Source organism: Nerophis ophidion, linkage group LG16 (assembly GCF_033978795.1).
Source record: "Nerophis ophidion isolate RoL-2023_Sa linkage group LG16, RoL_Noph_v1.0, whole genome shotgun sequence".
Lineage (NCBI taxonomy): Eukaryota > Metazoa > Chordata > Actinopteri > Syngnathiformes > Syngnathidae > Nerophis > Nerophis ophidion.
Window position 1 is genome coordinate 11,194,767 of NC_084626.1, and position 23,613 is coordinate 11,218,379.

The 23,613-nt window shown below is 39.9% G+C and overlaps 2 protein-coding genes across 3 annotated transcripts in view; one reads left to right on the plus strand and one right to left on the minus strand.

The window, feature by feature from the left end:
- The window catches only part of capzb (capping actin protein of muscle Z-line subunit beta), a 49,746-nt gene extending 47,209 nt beyond the window's left edge, over positions 1-2,537 (minus strand). The window contains exon 1 of one of the 2 annotated variants that reach the window (XM_061874219.1): positions 2,281-2,537. In XM_061874219.1, coding sequence (XP_061730203.1) covers positions 2,281-2,283 — 3 coding nt within the window. In that variant the 5' untranslated portion in view covers positions 2,284-2,537. The remainder of the gene's footprint in view (positions 1-2,280) is intronic. The other variant, XM_061874220.1, reaches the window with a different exon arrangement.
- Positions 2,538-12,974: 10,437 nt separating this feature from the next.
- The window catches only part of LOC133534904 (MICOS complex subunit Mic10-like), a 25,800-nt gene continuing 15,161 nt past the window's right edge, over positions 12,975-23,613 (plus strand). Inside the window, exon 1 of the mRNA XM_061874221.1 lies at positions 12,975-13,112. Coding sequence (XP_061730205.1) covers positions 13,052-13,112 — 61 coding nt within the window. The 5' untranslated portion in view covers positions 12,975-13,051. The remainder of the gene's footprint in view (positions 13,113-23,613) is intronic.

Here is a 23,613-nt window from a genome sequence, read left to right on the forward strand (position 1 = left end):
CTGAAGCTTCTGGTTTTTCGCCAACATGCTAAAATTAACAAAGACAGCACCATTTGAAGAAATTATTTTAGTGTTTAAAGACATGAAAACATCATTAATAAAACATACATACCCCAATTATCCTTATGAATAACTGTATATGGTTCAGTCCCAACAGTATTTAGTCACTAATATTTACATCTTGTGTTCATTTCACATCCACAGGTATCACATTGATCAGTGTTATCATCTACAGTTTATTTACAGTATTACCACATTACTTCAGTTCACTTCACACATTTACTTGCTCGGAGAGCCCTAACATGAGCTCTCCTTGCAAATTTCTGAGCAGCCTGCATTTTCCTTTTGGTCTCTGCTTTTGTAGCTTCTTTTTTGGATTTCACTGCCATCTTCTGCCTCTAGTATTATATGCAAATTTATTTCAAATAAATTGTTAACTGGAATCAATAATGCGACTCTTTGAATTTCTGTATTTTCATAATATATTTTCACGTGGCTTTTTATTTTTAGAAAAAGCCATTTATATTTCACAAAGCAATAATTGGTTGATATTCAAAACAAAATGCGCATTTCGCAAGCAAATATTTTTTAGCTTACCTCATTATTAACTACACTGTCTGCAACTGAAGTGGGTTGTTTGTGTGGATCTTTCCTCTCGATGTCTACGGCAGTTGCCGATGTAAACAAAGGATGAAGTCCGTAAGGTTTGCTCACTTTCGGTTGACACCCAAAAGTACTAACTAGTGAAAAGTTTGTTTTCATTTCTTCAAGTTGTTTCATATGTTTTTGGCGTTTCACAAGTACTTCTAAAGCCTTGAAACCTCGTGATCCAAAGTCAATATTATCATGACACCACGTGCACAAAACTTTTCTGGGACGATCGATTTTCCGAATAAAATCGCCGAACAAAGTCGTAACTTCCTTCTTCCCAACAGTATCAGTGATTTCCCTTTCCGTCCAGTCCCATCGAAACTTATTTTTGACATGTTTATCAATTTATTTTACTCGTAAAGCTTCCTTTCTCTCGAGAACCGACATTGTTTACATTTGGAAAATGGCGGTAATGACGTCATCATTCATAACAGATGTCCTGATTGGTCACAAGGAACATATTGACCAATCAACTACGGCGTAATATTATATACGCCGTAGTTGATTGGTCGACACTTTTTTTCCTCACTGAGATTAAAAAAGACGGAATTCCGACTTTAGACGGAAAAATCACATGCCTGGTGAGGACAAGAATAAGGTTAGGTGGGATTTACCAAGCTTAGTGTAAACGGGTCCATAGAGACCACTAGCTTATTACGGTTCTGAGTTAAGTGGACTGCATTCACACTTGACCAAACAAACCATTTAGGGTTAAGTTTGTGTAAACACACAGTAAATTGCCCACAGATGGGAATGAAACTGTAAAACAGTTGTTTGTCTGTATGTGATGAGACCTATGTGACCCACCTCTCACTTCAAGTCAGCTGGGATAGGCTCCAGCTCTACCTGTGACCCCAAGTCAGGGAGAAAACAGTGCCAAACAGTGCTAATGTTGTTTCAATAACTAACATTTACGTATATGGAAACAAGGAAATTAAATGGTAAATGGGTTGTACTTGTATATCGCTTTTGTACCCATTTTTAAGGAGCCCAAAGCACTTCGATAGTATTTCCAGATTCGCCCATTCACACACTGACGGTGGGAGCTGCAAATTAAATAGCTAATTACTGCTAGGGTATACTTTTAGTGTTCAACATTGCTCCAAAAGTGTCCAAAACCACAAAGTGCAGAGGCAGAGATTATTTGACACTGGCAGCTCGTCACGGTCGGGAACATAAGGAACAAGTCTTAATTTAGCAACAAGCAATACGTTTGACTATTTTAACCTGCGTGCGCTCCGGTACTGCACAACCGGAGGACTGTCCTTGAGTGAGCGTCGTAGCGGGACTCCTCTTTACTAACTTGTGTCAAATCCTCTCGACTGCTCTTCACTAACTTGTGTCAAATCCCAAAACATCCTCCCGTGCTAACTTTACGCCTACCGAGCGTTGCTAACAGTTAGCTTGCTGGCTAACTAACTAGCTGTGGAAAAGCGGCGTCTGGCTCTGCCGTTGATGAATCACGCTGTCCAATAAACACTCTAAGTTAAAAATAAATAGTAACAGTTACTTGGTTAACCGCTAACTCTTGGATCAACCCCAGCGGCTACTCTCGGGTTAGCAGCTAATGTTAGCCTAGCCGTTAGTTAGCCACTAGCACCAGCACAACTCGAACGGCGCGACCCTTACCATGTCTGCGGCGGGGCAGGGGAGACGCTTTTCTCGGGTGACTCTACGCCTTATAGCCGTCGAATGGTTCGTCAAGCCGCTCCTCTTGCCTTTCGGGGTGTTTTTTTGTTTTGTTTTGGTTTGTTTGGTTGCTAGTCCCCCCCCTGCGGAAGATGTGTTTTGTTCGCCTCTCCCTCAGTGAGCCCAACCCTGTCAGCGAAATTCACTTCCTCAACGGATCTTACAGGAAAGAGAGGCGGCAGTCAGGCAGCGGGCCCCGGGAAGCATGTCCGGGTCACTCCGGGCCTCCTCCGCTCCAGCCAATAGCGACGGAGCAAGAAAGGCATTGCCAAGTATGGCAAGAGAGGAGTGGTGCACTTCACGTACTGGAATAGACGAGTTTTATACTCGCAACTTGAAGGCTAAGTTATTATTCACCAACCTTTTATCATACATGAGTTACTGGTGCAAATAAGTCTGAAATTATTGCACAGTACTCTTTTGTGAACGTTGCCATTACTACATTTCTAACTTTGCGTTTTTTGTTGGCTGCATAATTGTTCAGTTCAGTTTCAATTTATTTCGAACATGCATACGATACAATGTCATGCATCACATATTTCCAGTCGTTTCATTTGAGCACGTCCGAAAAGGAGGAACAAGACGCAGAGCCTATTTAATCCTACCCATTTTCATATATTAGCAATTCTGTCCCATTTCCTTGTTCTCTGCAACAGAACAGTCAATAAGTAATAAAAGAATAATCCATCCATCCATCCATCCATTTTCTACCTATTCCCTAGTGCAGTGGTTCTCAACCTTTTTTCAGTGAGGTACCCCCTGTGAACATTTTTTTTAATTCAAGTACCTCCTAATCAGAGCAAAGCATTTTTGGTTGAACAAAAGAGATAAATAAGTAAAATACAGCACAATGTCATCAGTTTCGGATATATTAAATTGTATAACAGTGCAAAATTTTACTCATTTGTAGTGGTCTTTCTTGAACCATTTCGAAAAAAATATATAAAAATAACTAAAAACTTGTTGAAAAATAAACAAGTGATTCAATTATAAATAAAGATTTCTACACATAGAAGTAATCATCAACTTAAAGTGCCCTCTTTGGTCAATTTAGAGATCCATCTGGATTCATGAACTTAATTCTAAACATCCATCCATCCATTTTCTACCGCTTATTCCCTTTTGGGGTCGCGGGGGGCGCTGGCGCCTATCTCAGCTACAATCGGGCGGAAGGCGGTGTACACCCTGGACAAGTCGCCACCTCATCGCAGTAATTCTAAACATTTCTTCACAAAAAATAAATCTTTAACATCAATATTTATGGAGCATGTCATCAAAAAAATCTAGCGATCAACACTGAATATTGCATTAATGCATTTCTTTTCACAGTTTATGAACTTACATTCATATTTTGTTGAAGTATTATTCAATAAATATATTCATAAAGGATTTTTGAATTTTTGCTATTTTTAGAATATTTTTGAAAAATCTCACATACCCCTTGGAATACCTTCGAGTACCCCCAGGGGTACGCGTACCCCCATTTGAAAACCACTGCCCTAGTGGTTAGAGCAGGGGTCACTAACCTTTTTGAAACCAAGAGCTACTTCTTGGGTACTGATTAATGCGAAGGGCTACCAGTTTGATACACATTTAAATAAATTGCCAGAAATAGCCAATTTGCTCAATTTACCTTTAATAAATAAATATATACATCTAAAAGAAATTGGGTATTTCTGTCTGTCATTCCGTCATACATTTTTTTTTCCTTTTACGGAAGTTTTTTTGTAGAGAATAAATGATGCAAAAAAACACTTAATTGAACGGGTTAAAAGAGGAGAAAACACGAAAAAAAAAAAGAAAATTAAATTTGGAAACATAGTTTATCTTCAATTTCGACTCTTTAAAATTCAAAATTAAACCGAAAAAAAGAAAAGCAAAACTAGCTAATTCAAATCTTTTTGAAAAATGTAAAAATTAATTTATGGAACATGATTAGTATTTTTTTTCTGATTAAGATTAATTTTAGAATTTTGATGACATGTTTTAAATAGGTTAAAATCCAATCTGCATTTTGTTAGAATATATAACAAATTGAATCAAGCTATATTTCTAACAAAGACAAATCATTATTTCTTCTAGATTTTCCAGAACCAAAATTTTAAAAGAAATTCAAAAGACTTTGAAATAAGATTTAAATTTGATTCTACAGATTTTCTAGATTTGCCAGAATTTTTTTTTTCATTTTAATCATTATAAGTTTGAAGAAATTTTTCACAAATATTCTTCGTCGACAAAACAGAAGCTAAAATGAAGAATTAAATTCTAATGTATTTATTATTCTTTACAATAAAAAAAAATAAAATACTTGAACATTGATTTAAATTGTCAGGAAAGAAGAGGAAGGAATTTAAAAGGTAAAAAGCTATATGAGTTTAAAAATCCAAAAATCATTTCTAAGGTTGTATTTTTTTCTCTAAAATTGTCTTTCTGAAAGTTATAAGAAGCAAAGTAAAAAAAAAGAATGAATTTATTTAAACAAGTGAAGACCAAGTCTTTAAAATATGTTCTCAGATTTTCAAATTCTATTTGAGTTTTGTCTCTCTTAGAATCAAAAATGTCAAGCAAAGCGAGACCAGCTTGCTAGTAAATAAATAAAATGTAAAAAATAGAGGCAGCTCATTGGTAAGTGGTGCTATTTGAGCTATTTTTAGAACAGGCCAGAGGGCTACTCATCTGGTCCTTACGGGCTACCTGGTGCCCGAGGGCACCGTGTTGGTGACCCCTGGGTTAGAGTGTCCGCCCTGAGATCGGTAGGTCGTGAGTTCAAATCCCGGCCGAGTCATACCAAAGACTATAAAAATGGGACCCATTACCTCCCTGCTTGGCACTCAGCATTAAGGGTTGGAATTAGCCGTTAAATCATCATAAATGATTCCCGGGCGCAGTACTGCTGCTGCCCACTGCTCCCTTCACCTCCCAGGGGGTGATCAAGGGTGATGGGTCAAATGCAGAGAATAATTTCGCCACATCTAGTATGTGTGTCACAATCATTGGTACTTTAACTTTGACTTTGCTGTCGCGGGGGGCACTGGTGCCCATCTCAGCTCAAATTGGGCGAAAGGTGGGATACACCCTGGACAAGTCGCCACCCCATCGCAGGGCTAAATGAATAATATTAAAGTTAAAAAGTTAAAGTAAAAATGATTGTCACACAGGAGGTGTGGCAAAATTATTCTCTGCATTTGATCCATCACCCATGATCACCCCCTGGGAGGTGAGGGTAGCAGTGAGCAGCAGCGGTGGCCGCGCCCGGGAATCATTTTTGGTGATTTACCCCCAAATTCCAAACCTTGATGCTGAGTGCCAAGCAGGGAGATGATGGGTCCCATTTTTACAGTCTTTGGTATGATTCGGCCAGGGTATGAACTCACAACCTACCGATCTCAGGGCGGACACTCTAACCACTTGGCCAGTGGTTCTCAACCTTTTTTCAGTGAAGTACCCCTTGTGAACATTTTTTTAAATCAAGTACCTCCTGATCAGAACAAAGCATTTTTGGTTGAAAAAAAAGAGATAAAGAAGTTAAATACAGCACTTTGTCATCAGTTTCTGATTGATTAAATTGTATAACAGTGCAAAATATTGCTCATTTGTAGTGGTCTTTCTTGAACTATTTGGAAAAAAAGATGTACAAATAACTAAAAACTTGTTGAAAAGGAAGAAAATGATTCAATTATAAATAAAGATTTCTACACATAGAAGTACTCATCAACTTAAAGTGCCCTCTTTGGGGATTGTAATAGAGATCCATCTGGATTCATGAACTTAATTCTAAACATTTCTTCACACAAAAATAAATCTTTAACATCAATATTTATGGAACATGTCATCAAAAAAATCTAGCTGTCAACACTGAATATTGCATTATTGCATTTCTTTTCACAGTTTATGAACTTACATTCATATTTTGTTGAGGTACCGTATTTCCTTGAATTGCCGCCGGGGCGCTAATTAATTTAAAACCTCTTCTCACTCCTGCGTTTACCAAAGGCATGCGGTAAAAGTAAGCATGCGCTAATTATTTTAAAACCTCTTCTCACTCCGGCACTTACCAAAGGCATGCAGTAAAAATTTGAGTCTGATGTAAGCTTGGACCTTAAATCCTACTGAATAGCTCTTAATCTTCTTCCCTTTATTAGATTTCAAATTACCGGTAAAGCCTCCTCCGTTTTGAAAATGAAGACAGGGGAAGTGTCACACGTGACGTCACGAGTTTGACTAGACGGTAATACTAAGCATGCGTTAATTATTTTGCGAAGCGAGTTTGACCCGCCAGTAATTAAGGGCAAGCGCATACTATATGCCCTGCGGCAATTCAGGGAAATACGGTACTATTCGATAAATATATTTATAAAGGATTTTTGAATTGTTGCTATTTTTAGAATATTTAAAAAAATCTCACATACCCCTTGGCATACCTTCAACTACCCCCAGGGGTACGCTTACCCCCATTTGAGAACCACTGCACTAGGTAACTGCCAAAGTAAGTAAACCAATATTAAATACGTTCATTACCTTTGTCTCAAATGAAAAACAGGATCAAAGTTAAAGTACTACTGATAGTCACATACACACTAGGTGTGGTGAAATTAACCTTGGGAGGTGAGGGGAGCAATGAGCATCAGTGGTGGCCAGGCCAAAGAATAATTTCGGTGATGATTGGCAACACTAAATTGGCCCTAGTGTGTGAATGTGAGTGTGAATGTTGTCTGTCTATCTGTGTTGGCCCTGTGATGAGGTGGCGACTTGTCCAGGGTGAACCCTGCCTTTCGCCTGAATGCAGCTGAGATAGGCTCCAGCGACCTCAAAAAAGGGACAAGCGGTAGTAAATGGATGGATTTAATCTCAATTCTAACCTTTGATGCGGTATGAAAATGGATGAATGGGTGGATGCTGAGTGCCAAGGAGGGAGGTTAATGGGTCCCATTTTTATAGTCTTTGGTATGACTCGGACGTAACTCACGACAATGCCACTAAGCAGGTTCAAGATATTCATCATAAGTATTGTTCTGTGTACTTTGTGAACACTTGTAGTTTGAACAGTCTCTTAAACTTTTTTTTTCTTTGGTTAATCCATTCCAGGGCTTCACGGTGGTACAGGGGTTAGTGCGTCTGCCTCACAATACAAAGGTCCTGAGTAGTCTGGGGTTCAATCCTAGGCTCTGGATCGCTCTGTGTGGAGTTTGCATGTTCTCCCCGTGACTGCGTGGGTTCCCTCCGGGTATTCCGGCTTCCTCCCACCTCCAAAGACATGCACCTGGGGATAGGTTGATTGGCAACATTAAATTGGCCCTAGCGTGTGAATGTGAGTGTGAATCTTGTCTGTCTATCTGTGTTGGCCCTGCGATGAGGTGGCGACCTGTCTGGGGTGTACCCCGCCTTCCGCCCGATTGTAACTGAGATAGGCACCTGCGCCCCCCGGGACCCCAAAGGGAATAAGCGGTAGAAAATGGATGGATGGATAATCCCTTACATAATTTAGTTCCACATACTGATATATGTTTTACGAGCATATAAATGTTTTACATTAGATTTTCCTCCTTTGTAACTTCAGAGAATTTTTTGCCGTGTTTAATATCTTAGAACAATGTTGTCAATTGATTGATTGATTGATACTTTTATTAGTAGATTGCACAGTACAGTACATATTCCGTACAATTGACCACTAAATGGTAACACCCGAATAAGTTTTTCAACTTGTTTAAGTCGGGGTCCACGTTAATCAATTCATGGTAAAACCTTTTGCTTTGAAAAATCAATGGTTGGAAAGGCCATCTCGGTATCTTTCATTTTATATACAGGCTGAAACTGATTCAACATTGATTTGCTGAGAAGTTATACATTTACATACAAACCTAAAAACCAGTGAAGTTGGCATGTTGTGTAAATCGTAAATAAAAAACCGAATCCATCCATCCATCCATTTCCTACTGCTTATTCCCTTTGGGATCGCGGGGGACGCTGGTGCCTATCTCAGCTACAATCGGACTGAAGGCGCGTACACCCTGGACAAGTCGCCAGCTCATCGCAGGGCCAACACAGTTAGACAGACAACATTCACACTCACATTCACACACTAGGGCCAGTTTAGTGTTGCGAATCAAACTATCCCCAGGTGCATGTCTTTGGAAGTGGGAGCAAGCCGGAGTACCCAGAGGGAACCCACGCAGTCACGGGGAGAACATGCAAACTCCACACAGAAAGATCCCGAGCCCGGGATTGAACACTGACTACTCAGGATGTTCGTATTGTGAGGCAGACACACTAACCCCTCTGTCACCCATCCATCTATCCATTTTCTACCGCTTATTCCCTCTGTGGTCGTAGGGGGCGGTGGTGCCTATCTCAGCTACAATCGGGCGGAAGGCGGGGTACACCCTGGACAAGTCGCTAGCTCGTCGCAGTATATATATATATATATATATATATATATATATATATATATATATATATATATATATATATATATATATATATGTATATGTGTGTATATATATATATATATATATATATATATATATATATATATATATATATATATATATATATACAAACCCCGTGTCCATATGAGTTGGGAAATTGTGTTAGATGTAAATATAAACAGAATACAATGATTTGCAAATCATTTTCAACCCATATTCAATTGAATGCACTACAAAGACAAGATATTTGATGTTCAAACTCATAAACTTTTTTTTTTTTTGCAAATAATAATTAACTTAGATTTTCATGGCTGCAACACGTGCCAAAGTAGTTGGGAAAGGGCATGTTCACCACTGTGTTACATCACCTTTTCTTTTAACAACACTCAATAAACGTTTGGGAACTGAGGAAACTGATTGTTGAAGCTCTGAAAGTGGAATTCTTTCCCATTCTTGTTTTATGTAGAACTTAAGTTGTTGAACAGTCCAGTGTCTCTGCTGTCGTATTTTACACTTCATAATGCTCCACACAATCTCGATGGGAGAGAGGTCTGGACAGCAAGCGGGCCAGGAAAATACCCGCACTCTTTTTTTACGAAGCCACGCTGTTGTAACATGTACTGAATGTGGCTTGGCATCTTTTTTGTAAGGGGCGCTGGAAGCCGGCAGACCCGTCAGCGATCCTGTTCTGTCTCCCTGTAATGTTTGTCTAAACTTGAATGGGATTGTGCTGAAAATTTAAATTTTCCTGAAGGAACTCTCCTGACGGAATAAATAAAGTACTATCTAATCTAATATTATTGCTGAAATAAGCAGGGGCATCCATGAAAAAGATGGCGCTTAGATGGCAGAATATGTTGTTCAAAAACCTGTATGTACCTTTCAGCATTAATGGTGCCTTCACAGATGTGTAAGTTACCCATGCCTTGGGCACTAATACACCTCCATACCATCACAGATGCTGGCTTTTGAACTTTGCATCGATAACAGTCTGGATGGTTCGCTTCCCCTTTGGTCCGGATGACACGATGTCGAATATTTCCAACAACAATTTGAAATGTTGACTCGTCAGACCACAGAACACTTTTCCACTTTGCATCTGTCCATCTTAGATGATCTCGGGCCCAGAGAAGCCAGGGGCGTTTCCGGATGTTGTTGATAAATGGCTTTCGCTTTGCATAGTAGAGCTTTAACTTGCACTTACAGATGTAGCGACAAAATGTATTTAGTGACAGTGGTTTTCTGAAGTGTTCCTGAGCCCATGTGGTGATATCCTTTAGGGATTGATGTTGGTTTTTGATACAGTGCCCTCTGAGGGATCGAAGGTCACGGTCATTCAATGTTGGTTTCCGGCCATGCCGCTTACGTGGAGTGATTTCTCCAGATTCTCTGAACTTTTTGATAATATTATGGTCCGTAGATGTTGAAATCCCTAAATTTCTTGCAATTGCACTTTGAGAAAGGTTGTTCTTAAACTGTTTGACTACAGGTGCTGTTCATATTATTAGAATATGATGAAAAAGTTGATTTATTTCAGTAATTATATTCAGAACGTGAAACTTACATATTATATCAATTCATTACACACATAATGATATATTTGAAATGTTTATTTCTTTAAATTTTGATGATTAATACTGACCAATACTGAAAATCCCAAATTCAGTATCTCAAAAAATTTGAATATTAGTTACGACTAGTACCAAAAAATATTTTTTAGAAATGTGGGCCAATTGAAAAGTATGAACATGGAAAGTTTCAGCATGTACGGCAATCAATACTTAGTTGCAGCTCCTTTTGCCTGAATTGCTGCAGCAATACGGCGTGGCATGGAGTCCACCAGTCTGTTGCACTCTTCAGGTGTTATGAGAGCCCAGGTTGCTTTGATAGTGGCCTTCAGCTCTTCAGCATTGTTGGGTCTGGCATCTCGCATCTTCCGCTTCACAATACCCCATAGGTTTTCTATGGGGTTAAGGTCAGGTGAGTTTGCAGGCCAATCAATAACAGGGATACCATGGTCCTTAAACCAGGTACTGGTAGATTTGGCACTGTGTGCAGGTGCCAAGTCATGTCGGAAAATGAAATCTTCACCTCCATAAAAGTGGTCCGCGGCAGGCAGTATAAAGTGTTCTAAAACTTCCTGGTAGACTGCTGCATTGACCCTAGACCTCAGGAAACCCAGTGGACCAACACCAGCAGATGACATGGCACCCCAAACCATTACTGATTGTGGAAATTTGACACTGGACTTCAGGCAACGGGGATTCTGTGCCTCTCCTGTCTTCCTCCAGACTCTGGGACCTTGATTTCCAAAGGAGATACAAAATGTACTTTCATCTGAAAACATAACTTTGGACCACTCAGCAGCAGTCCAGTCCTTTTTGTCTTGAGCCCAGGCGAGACACTTTTGACGTTGTCTCTTATTCAAGAGTGGCTTTACACAAGGAATGCGACAGCTGAAGCCCATATCTTGCATACGTCGGTGCCTGGTGGTTCTTGAAGCACTGACTCCAGCTGCAGTCCACTCTTTGTGGATCTCCCCCACATTTTTGAATCGGTTTTGTTTAACAATCTTCTCCAGGGCGCGGTTATCCCTCTTGCTTGTACACTTTTTTCTACCACATCTTTGTCTTCCCTTCACCTCTCTATTAATGTGCTTGGACACAGAGCTCTGGGAACATCCAACCTCTTTGGCAATGGCCTTTTGTGTCTTGCCCTCCTCCTTTAAAGTATCAATGGTCATCTTTTGGACAGTTGTCAAGTCAGCAGTCTTCCCCATGATTGTGTGTCATACAGAATCAAAACGAGAGACAATTTAAAGGCTTTTCCAGGTGTTTTGAGTTAGTTAGCTAATTAGAGTGTGGCACCAGGTGTCTTCAATATCTGACCTTTTCACCATATTCTAATTTTCTGAGATGTTGAATTTAAGGTTTTCATTGGTTGTCAGCTATAATCATCTCCTTTTTGGCAAAAAACACTTGAAATGTATCAGTCTGTTGGGAATGAATGTATACATTCTACAAGTTTGACTTTCTAAATGGAATTAATGAAATAAATAAACGTTTTCATGATATTCTAATAATATGACCAGCACCTGTATTTGCTCACGCAGTTGTGGATAAAAGGGTGTACCTCGCCCCATCCTTTCTTGTGAAAGACTGAGCATTTTTCGGGAAGCTGTTTTTATACCCAATCATGGCACCCACCTGTTCCCAATTAGCCTGCACACCTGTGGGATGGTCCAAGTAAGTGTTTGATGAGCATTCCTCATCTTATTGCCACCTTTCCCAACTTCTTTGTCACGTGTTGCTGGCATCAAATTCTATAGTTAATGATTATTTGCAACAACAAAAAAATGTTTCTCAGTTTGAACATCAAATATGTTGTATTTGTGGCATATTCAACTGAATATGGATTGAAAATGATTTGCAAATCATTGTATTCCGTTTATATTTACATCTAACACAATTTCCCAACTAATATGGAAACGGGGTTTGTATGTGTATATATAAATATATATATATATATATATATATATATATATATATATATATATATATATATATATATATAGGCACCATCGCCCCCACAACCCCAAAAGGGAATAAGCGGTAGAAAATGGATGGATGGATGGATGGATTTATCTAGTGGGCTTCACGGTGGAAGAGGGGTTAGTGCGTCTGCCTCACGAAACGAAGGTCCTGAGTAGTCAGGGTTCAATCCCGGGCTCGGGATCTTTCTGTGTGGAGTTTGCATGTCCTCCCCGTGACTGCGTGGGTTCCCTCCGGGTACTCCGGCCTCCTCCCACTTCCAAAGACATGCACCTGGGGATAGGTTGATTGGCAACACTAAATTGGCCCTATTGTGTGAATGTGAGTGTGAATGTTGTCTGTCTATCTGTGTTGGCCCTATTGTGTGAATGTGAGTGTGAATGTTGTCTGTCTATCTGTGTTGGCCCTGCGATGAGGTGATGACTTGTCCAGGGTGTACACCGCCTTCCGCCCGATTGTAGATGAGATAGGCACCAGCGCCCCCCGTGATCCCAAAAAAGAGAATAAGCGGTAGAAATTGGATGGATGGATATATATACATATATACATATATATATATACATATATATACATATATACAAAATGTAAAGCCATAGGCTCACACAAGTTCTGTAAATAGTTTAAATTTGGAATGAATAAATGTACTGTACCCTAACAATAATAAACACACGTTGAGGCGTCGACGAGATTGTTTATCTCTCGCGATACTTGGGAGGAGCTCGGAGACCCGGAAACATGGCGACAGAACACGGCAAAAAGTGGGACCGTTGTCTTGCAGACACCGTGGTGAAAACAGGTATACATCACTGAGAACACTTAATTATACGTAATATTTCTGAACAGGTATTTAGTGTTATGCATGTACAAGACACGTCGTAGTTGAACCTAGAGTTTTGGTGTTTTAGCAGGACGAGAAGTTGACCACTATTTGTGTGACTCCTCACTAAGGTCAAATGAACGTGCATGTCTTTACTGATGAAAAGTGTATTACTAAATCATCTGCTGTGTCAAAATATCTTTACGTCTAGATTAAATTCTGCGTCGTTCTCGAGAGCAAATCGTAATTTTTTGATCGGTACGATATTCACTTTTACGGAGACAAACTGTGTCCCAATGCAATCTTTTCAGCCGCAGCTGAAGCGATGTTAATTGATTGTGTCACATGTTCGCATTGATTAATTGATTGAAACTTTAATTAGGAGATTGCACAGTTCAGTACTTATTCCGTACAATTGACCACTAAATGGTAACATTCAAATACGTTTTTCAACCTGTTTAAGTCGGGGTCCACGTTAATGAATTCATGGTACAAATATATACTATTAGCATAATACAGTCATCACACAAGTTAATCATCAGAGAATATACATTATTTACAAATCGGGGGGTGAGATGTGGAGGGGGTGGTTAGGTTTGGTTGATATCAGCACTTCAGTCATCAACAATTGCATCATCCGTGAAATGGGCATTGAAACAGTGTAGGTCTTACTTCGTAGGATATGTACAGCAAGTAGTGGACATAAAGAGATCAGAAAGCATAAAAAACAAGTTTATACATTTGAATATTTACAATCCGGGGATGTGGAAGGGGGAGGGTGTTTGTTTAGGTTGAAGTTGACTGGGGGTGTTCTTTTAGATTCACTTTCTTTTACATCTGTTGGAAGTGCATTCCATATTGATGTGGCATAGGAGGAGAATGAGTTAAAACCTACTGAAATGAGATTTTCTTATTTAAACGGTGATAGCAGGTCCATTCCATGTGTCATACTTGATCATTTCGCGATATTGCCATATTTTTGCAGAAAGGATTTAGTAGAGAACATCCACGATAAAGTTCGCAACTTTTGATGGCTAACAGAAAAGCCCTGCCTCTACCGGAAGTCGCAGACGATGACGTCACATGTTGATGGCTCTTCACATATTCACATTGTTTTTAACAGGAGCCTCCAACAAAAAGTGCTATTAGGACCGAAAAAACGACAATTTCCCCATTAATTTGAGCGAGGATGAAAGTTTCGTGTTTGAGGATATTGAAAGCGACAGACTAGAAAAAAAAAAAAAGTTAAAAAAAAATTGCGATTGCATTAGGACGGATTCAGATGTTTTTAGACACATTTACTAGGATCATTCTGGTAAATCCCTTATCTTTCTATTGTGTTGCTAGTGTTTTAGTGAGTTTAATAATTCCTGATAGTCGGAGGTGTGTGTCCACGGGTGTCTTGACGCCAATGTCTCAGGGAAGTCGACGGCAGCTTTATGGACGGCACAAGCTCAGCTGATCTCCGGTAAGAAGCGACTTTTTACCACAATTTTCTCACCGAAACCTGCTTGTTGACATTCGGTCGGGATCCATGTTCGCTTGACCGCGCTCTGATCCATAGTAAAGTTTCACCTCCGGGAATTTTAAACAAGGAATCACCGTGTGTTTGTGTGGCTAAAGGCTAAAGCTTCCCAACTCCATCTTTCTACTTTGACTTCTCCATTATTAATTGAAAAAATTGCAGAAGATTCGGCAACACAGATCTCCAAAATACCGTGTAATTATGCCATTAAAGCAGACGACTTTTAGCTGTGTTTGTGTGTAGCGCTCATATTTCGTATCAGCCCGTGACGTCACGCGTACACGTCATCATTATGCGACGTTTTCAAGAAGAAACTCCCCGGAAATTTAAAATTGCAATTTAGTAAACTAAAAAGGCTGTATTGGCATGTGTTGCAATGTTAATATTTCATCATTGATATATAAACTATCAAACTGAGTGGTGGGTTTGTGGAGCTCCCTCTGGTGTTGTGGTTATGGCACTCATTTACGTTATGGAAGTAGTTTGACATGTACTTCGGTACCAGGGAAGTCAATCAATCAATGTTTATTTATATAGCCCTAAATCACAAGTGTCTCACAAGGCTGCACAAACCACAACGACATCCTCGGTAGAGCCCACATAAGGGCAAGGAAAAACTCACCCCAGTGGGACGCCGGTGACAGTGACAATGATGACTGAGAAACCTTGGAGAGGACCGCATAAGTGGGGACCGAAAGCAACGGATGTCGAGCAGGTCTAACATAATATTGTGAAAGTCCAATCAATAGTGGATCTAACATAACCGGGAGAGTCCAGTCCAAAGTGGATTTAATATAGTAGCGAGAGTCCCGTCCAAAGTGGAGGCAGCAGGAAACCATCCCAAGCGGAGGCGGATCAGCAGCGTTTTAAGGTGAGATTTAAATGCTTCTACAGAGGTAGCATCTCGAATTGTTACCGGGGAGGGCATTCCAGAGTACTGGAGCCCGAATGAAAAACGCTCTCTAGCCCGCAGACTTTTTTTGGGCTCAGGGAATCACTAAAAAGATGGAGTCCTTTGAACGCAGATTTCTTGCTGGCACATATGGTACAATATCGGCAAGATAGGCTGGAGCTAGACAGTGTAGTATTTTATACGTAAGTAGTAAAACCTTAAAGTCACATCTTAAGTGCAGGTGAGCCAGTATAGGCGTAATATGATCAAACTTTGTTGTTCTTGTCAAAAGTCTAGCAGCCGTATTTTGTACCAACTGTAATCGTTTAATGCTAGAGATGGGGAGACCCGAAAATAATACGTTACAGTAGTCGAGACGAGACATAACAAACGCATGGATAATGACCTCAGCGTCGTTAGTGGACAAAATGGAGCGAATTTTAGCGATATTACGGAGATGAAAGAAGGCAGTCTTAGTAACGCTTTTAATGTGTGACTCAAAAGAGAGAGTTGGGTCGAAGATAATACCCAGATTCTTTACCGAGTCGCCTTGTTTAATTGTTTGGTTGTCAAATGTTAAAGTTGTATTATTAAATAGAGGTCGGTGTCTAGCAGGACCGATAATCAGCATTTCCGTTTTTTTGGCGTTGAGTTGCTAAAAGTTAGCGGACATCCATTGTTTAATTTCATTAGGACACGCTTCCAGCTGACTACAATCCGGTGTGTTGGTCAGCTTTAGGGGCATGTAGAGTTGGGTGTCATCAGCATAACAGTGAAAGCTAACACCGTATTTGCGCATGATGTCACCTAGCGGCAGCATGTAGATGCTGAAGAGTGCAGGGCCAAGGACCGAACCCTGGGGAACTCCACACGTTACCTAAACATATTCCAAGGTCACATTGGAGACGCACTGCATCCTGTCAGTAAGATAAGAGTTACACCAAGACAGGGATAAGTCTGACATACCAATTCGTGTTTTGATAAGCTCTAATAAAATGTTATGATCAACGGTATCGGAAGCAGCGCTAAGATCGAGGAGCAGCAACATAGGTGACATATTAGAATCCATCGTTAGCAAAAGGGCATTAGTCATTTTTGCAAGGGCTGTCTCCTTAGAGCAGGGGTCACCAACCTTTTTGAAACCAAGAGCTACTTCTTGGGTACTGATTAATGGGAAGGGCTACCAGTTTGATCCATCCATCCATCTATTTTCTACCGCTTATTCCCTTTCGGGGTGATACACACTTAAATAAATTGACAGAAATAGCCAATTTGCTCAATTTACCTTTAATAAATAAATCTATATATATTTCCTGTGGACGGGACTCTCACTGCTGTCTTGGAGCCACTATGGATTGAACTTTCACAGTATCATGTTAGACCCGCTCGACATCCATTGCTTTCGGTCCCCTAGAGGGGGGGGGTTGCCCACATCTGAGGTCCTCTCCAAGGTTTCTCATAGTCAGCATTGTCACTGGCGTCCCACTGAATGTGAATTCTCCCTGCCCACTGGGTGTGAGTTTTCCTTGCCCTTTTGTGGGTTCTTCCGAGGATGTTGTAGTCGTAATGATTTGTGCAGTCCTTTGAGACATTTGTGATTTGGGGCTATATAAATAAACATTGATTGATTGATTGATAAAAAAAATGAATTATTTCTGTCCGTCATTCCATTGTAAATTTTTTTCCCTTTTACGGAAGGTTTTTTGTAGAAAATAAATGATGAAAAAAACACTTAATTGAACGGTTTAAAAGAGGAGAAAACAGGAAAAAATGAAAATTAAATTTTGAAACATAGTTTGTCTTCAATTTCGACTCGTTAAAATTCAAAATTCAACCGAAAAAAAGAAGAGAAAAACTAGTCAATTCGAATCTTTTTGAAAAAATTTAAAAAATAATTTATGGAACATCATTAGTCATTTTTCCTGATTAAGATTAAATTTAGAATTTTGATGACATGTTTTTAATAGGTTAAAATCCAATCTGCATTTTGTTAGAATATATAACAAAGTGGACCAAGCTATATTTCTAACAAAGACAAATCATTATTTCCTCTAGATTTTCCAGAAAAAAATTTAAAAATAAATTCAAAAGAATTTGAAATAAGATTTAAATTTGATTCAAAAGATTTTCTAGATTTGCCAGAATAATTTTTTTGAATTTTAATCATAAGTTTGAAGAAATATTTCACAAATATTCTCCGTCGAAAAAACAAAAGCTAAAATTAAGAATTAAATTAAAATGTATTTATTATTCTTTACAATAAAAAAAATAAATTTACTTGAACATGGATTTAAATTGTCAGGAAAGAAGAGGAAGGAATTTAAAAGGTAAAAAGGTATATGTGTTTAAAAATCCTAAAGTCATTTTTAAGGTTGTATTTTTTTCTCTAAAATTGTCCTTCTGAAAGTTATAAGAAACAAAGTAAAAAAACAAAAAATGAATTTATTTAAACAAGTGAAGACCAAGTCCTTAAATATTTTCTGGGTTTTCAAATTCTATTTGAATTTTGTCTCTCAGAATTAAAAATGTCAAGCAAAGTGAGACCAGCTTGCTAGTAAACAAATAAAATAAAAAAAATAGAGGCAGCTCACTGGTAAGTGCTGCTATTTGAGATATTTTTTAGAACAGACCAGCGGGCTACTCATCTGGTCCTTACAGGCTACCTGGTGCCTGCGGGCACCTCGTTGGTGACCCCTGCCTTAGAGTGATTTGCCCTGAAACCGGATTGAAAGGTTTCACATAGATTGTTTGACGCTAAGTGTTCATTTAGCTGCTCTGCAACAATTTTTTCGAGGATTTTCGAAATAAAGGGAAACTACCTCATGGTAGTTTACCATGAGGTCAGGATCGAGGTTAGGTCTTTTAAGGAGATCGAGGTTAGGTCCATGGTTCTCGCCCGGAAAAGGGTAGAGTGCCATCTCCGGGTTGGGGAGGAGACCCTACCCCAAGTGGAGGAGTTCAAGTACCTAGGAGTCTTGTTCACGAGTGAGGGAAGAGTGGATCGTGAGATCGACAGGCGGATCGGTGCGGCGTCTTCAGTAATGCGGACGTTGTACCGATCCGTTGTGGTGAAGAAGGAGCTGAGCCGGAAGGCAAAGCTCTCAATTTACCGGTCGCTCTACGTTCCCATCCTCACCTATGGTCATGAGCTTTGGGTCATGACCGAAAGGATAAGATCACGGGTACAAGCGGCCGAAATGAGTTTCCTCCGCCGTGTGGCGGGGCTCTCCCTCAGAGATAGGGTGAGAAGCTCTGCCATCCGGGAGGAACTCAAAGTAAAGCAGCTGCTCCTCCACATCGAGAGGAGCCAGATGAGGTGGTTCGGGCATCTGGTCAGGATGCCACCTGAACGCCTCCCTAGGGAGGTGTTTAGGGCACGTCCAACCGGTAGGAGGCCACGGAGAAGACCCAGGACACGTTGGGAAGACTATGTCTCCTGGCTGGCCTGGGAACGCCTCGGGATCCCCCGGGAAGAGCTAGACGAAGTGGCTGGGGAAAGGGAAGTCTGGGTTTTCCTGCTTAGGCTGCTGCCCCCGCGACCCGACCTCGGATAAGCGGAAGAAGATGGATGGATGGATGGAGGTTAGGTCTTTTAAGGAGAGGATGAATAACCGCTTTTTTGAATGCTAGGGGAACAGTCCCAGAGGAAAGTGATAAGTTTAAATTATTTAGCACTGATGGACCTAATAATACAAAGAGCTCCTTAATAAGTTTCCCAGGAAGTGGGTCAAGTAAACATGTTTGTTTTATTCCATTTACACGTTGTAACAATTCTTCCATCCATCCATCCATTTTCTACCGCTTATTCCCTTTTGGGGTCGCGGGGGGCGCTGGCGCCTATCTCAGCTGCAATCGGGCGGAAGGCGGGATACACCCTGGACAAGTTGCCACCTCGTCGCAGGGCTGTAACAATTCTTCTAATGTTATTTTATCAAAACGAGAGAAACTATTTTGGAGGGCAGTATCCGCCGTATATACAGTCGTATCAGTGTTAATAGAACCCAGTTGTAGCTGGGACGCATTGTCTTTAATCTCCTTTCTAATGAGTTAAATTTTCTTATTGAAGAAATTCATAGTCATCTGCCAAGTGGGTGGAGCTACTGGAAGGAGTCCCTTGTTGGGTTAGCGATGCTACTGTACTAAACAAAAATTTAGGATCGTTTTTCTTAAGGCGGAAGAGATGTGGGTAATATTTAGCTTTAGCTAAGGTAAGCATGCGTTTATAAGTTTTTAAACTATCACTCCGTGCTTGATGGAAAACCTCAATTTTAGTCGCGCCCCATTTGCGTTCCAGCTTTCTACATGATAATTTATGAGCTCTTGTTTCTTCTGTAAACCATTGGGTACGTCTTTTTGGAGTCTTTTTTAACTTCAGCGGTGCTATACTATCAATGGTTTCGCGCAGGGCGTAGTTAAAGTTGTTAGTGAGGTTATCAATAAAGCCCACATACTTTGGGAATGGTGCCATTACCAAGGGCAGTAGGCCAGCAAGAGTCGTCGTTGTGGCAGCATTAATGTTGCGGCTGCTATAGAAGTTATTATTATTATTAGCTTGCCGAACATGAGTCTGAACTTCGAATTTTATAAGGTAATGATCGGACATTACTTTAGTTTACGGGAGTATCATAACTTTGGAAACGGTGATACCCCTGACACGCACTAGATCTATCGTATTACCGTTTCGATGCGTGGGTTTATTTATTATTTGTGTAAGACCACAGCTATCAATTATAGTTTGGAGCGCCACGCACGGTGGGTCCGATGGGGTATTCATATGGATATTAAAGACCCCCATTATAATTATACTATCGGCGTGCGACACTATATCAGCAACAAACTCTGAGAATTCACTGATAAAGTCCGAATAGGGCCCTGGGGGGCGGTAGATAAAAGCCAGGTATAGAGGCAGCGGTGTGACAGACACCGCTGTAGTGTTGCAGATTTTATAGACTAGGCTCAGTGCAAGTTGTATTACTCTGTCCTCCACCCTGAGCCAGCCCACGTTGGAGAAGTGGGTGGGATTGAGGTGTGATCTGGGGTGGAGGTCTAGAAGTAACCTGACCAGCTTGTTCTGGGATGTTTGGAGTCTAGATTTGAAGGTTTTGGAGGTGCTGGGGTACCAGGATGTGCATGTGTAATCGAAAAAGGGTTGAATGAGAGTTCCTGCTAGAATCGTCATGGTGCTTTCGTTGACCAGAGAAGAAATTCTGTAGAGAAATCTCGTTCGTTGGTTGACCTTTTTGATTACCGTGGTTGACAGTTTATCACATGAAAGATTAGCCTCTAGAATGGAACCTACAGTAGGTAGGTGACCTCATCTTTCCTGGTGATAACAATGTCACCTACATTTATAGTGGAGTCACTGACTTTCTTAAGGTTGATGTGGGACCCAAATAGAATGGATTACATTTTACTCTACAGAGTTCGGCACTGAGGATTTTTTCCCACCTGTGACTTGTCCTTGCCGGATACCAGCAGGGCCGAGTCATCCGCAAACAGGAACAATTCACAGTCGCATGCTGATGACATGTTCTTTACTTATATTAGAAACACATAAAGGCCCTAATATACTGCCTTGTGGGACTCCACAGCTTACTTTTGCTTGCGGTCACATCCACAAAGTGGAGAAAATATACACCAAACAAATTATTATGAAGAAAAAGTTATTTTAGATGTATGTGTATGTGTGTTGCTGTCGACAGATTTATCTCCTGCTCAGAGACAAATCTTGTCATTTTGAACATAGTGATCTAATTTATATTGTAACTCAGTGTTTTTCAACCACTCTGCCGCAGCACACTAGTGTGCGGTGAGACACAGTCTGGTGTGATCTACTTTCACATATTTAGGCTAAAAACATTTTTTGCAAAGCAGTAATTATAGTCTGCAAATTATGTTTTGTTGTTGTTGAGTGTCAGTGCTGTCCAGAGCTCAGCAGAGTAACCATATAATACTCTTCCATATCAGTAGGGGGCAGCCGGTAGCTAATTGCTTTGTAGATGCAGGTAAAAAGTTGTCTTATGATTAAACCAAAAATAAACAAAAGGTGATTGCCCTTAAGAAAAGGCATTGAGGCTTAGGGAAGGCTATGCAGAACGAAACTAAAACTGAACTGGCTACAAAGTAAACAAAAACAGAATGCTGGACGACAGCAAAAACTTACTGTGGAGCAAAGACAGCGTCCACAATGTACATCCGAACATGACATGACGATCAACAATGTCCCCACTAAGAAGGATAAAAACAACTGAAATATTCTTGATTGCTAAAACAAAGTAGATGCTGTAAAAAAAAAAAAAAAAAAAAAAAAAATATATATATATATATATATATAATATATATATGTGTGTGTATATATATATATATATGTGTGTATGATATGTATATATATATATATATATGTATATGTGTGTATATTAAGGCTGGGCGATATGACTAAAAAATGTATCACGATATTAGTGTTTCATATCAGTCGAAATCGATAATTATTGATTAAAAAAAACAAAAAACTATTCTAAATAAAGACCAGGAGAAAAAAGGATGAATTTAAATACTTTTATTTTAAATATAACCTTTAACCTTTAGAACGAGGTCAGCATTATGAAAAACAGTCAAATAAATGAAAATACTGGTCGATGTGCAAATAATGACATTAAATAAATGCTTAATCCAACAAAATGTGCAAAATACTGTAATTAAGAAATTAGTAGTGTACAACTCAGGCTTTAAAGCCATATTGGTGACAATAAATGCAAATAAATAACAGTCACATTAAGCAAGCAGAAACAAACATGTCTCACAGTATATTGTAAACATCGGAATAAACTTGCGTCCGAACATCTGTGACAAAATACTGCCAAACTGGTGACGTGACTTTTCCTTTTTTATTTACAACTTCCTCTCGCGCTGCCGCACTCATATTTCCGTTTCGTATCACTCCTCGTTGTCAGCTAGCCGTTGTTGCTTTTTTTTTTTTTCCTGTTAGCATTTCCCAGATTAACCTTAGTCCTAACATAAATAATAAATATAAATCGTTTGAGGTGCTTACTATGAGGTCTGTCACACTGCTGCCTCTACACCTGGCTGTTATCTACCGCCCCCCAGGGCCCTATTCGGACTTTATTAATGAATTCTCAGAGTTCGTTGCTGATCTAGTGACACGCCCATAATATAATCATAATGGGGGACTTTAATATCCATATGAATACCCCATCGGACCCACCGTGCGTAGCGCTCCAGACTGTAATTGATAGCTGTGGTCTCACACAAATAATAAATGAACCCACGCATCGCAACGGTAATACGATAGACCTAGTGCTTGTCAGGGGCATCACCGTTTCAAAAGTTACGATACTCCCGTATACTAAAGTATTGTCCGATCATTACCTTATAAAATTCGAGGTTCAGACGCATGTTCGTCAAACTAATAATAATAATAACTGCTATAGCAGCCGCAACATTAATACAGCCACAACGACAACTCTTGCTGACCTACTGCCCTCGGTAATGGCACCATTCCCAAAGTATGTGGGCTCTGTTGATAACCTCACTAACAACTTTAACGACGCCCTGCGCGAAACCATTGATAACATAGCACCGCTAAAGTTAAAAAAGGCTCCAAAAAAGCACACCCCGTGGTTTACAGAAGAAACTAGAGCTCAGAAATTATTATGTAGAAAGCTGGAACGCAAATGGCGCACGACTAAACTTGAGGTGCACCATCAAGCATGGAGTGATGGTTTAATAACTTATAAACGCATGCTTACCTTAGCTAAAGCTAAATATTACTCAAATCTCATCCACCGTAATAAAAACGATCCTAAATTTTTGTTTAGTACGGTAGCATCGCTAACCCAACAAGGGACTCCTTCCAGTAGCTCAACCCACTCAGCTGATGACTTTATGCAATTCTTTAGTAAGAAAATTGAAGTCATTAGAAAGGAGATTAAAGACAATGCGTCCCAGCTACAACGGGGTTCTATTAACACTGACACGATTGTATATACGGCGGATACTGCCCTCCAAAATAGTTTCTCTCGTTTTGAGGAAATAACATTAGAGGA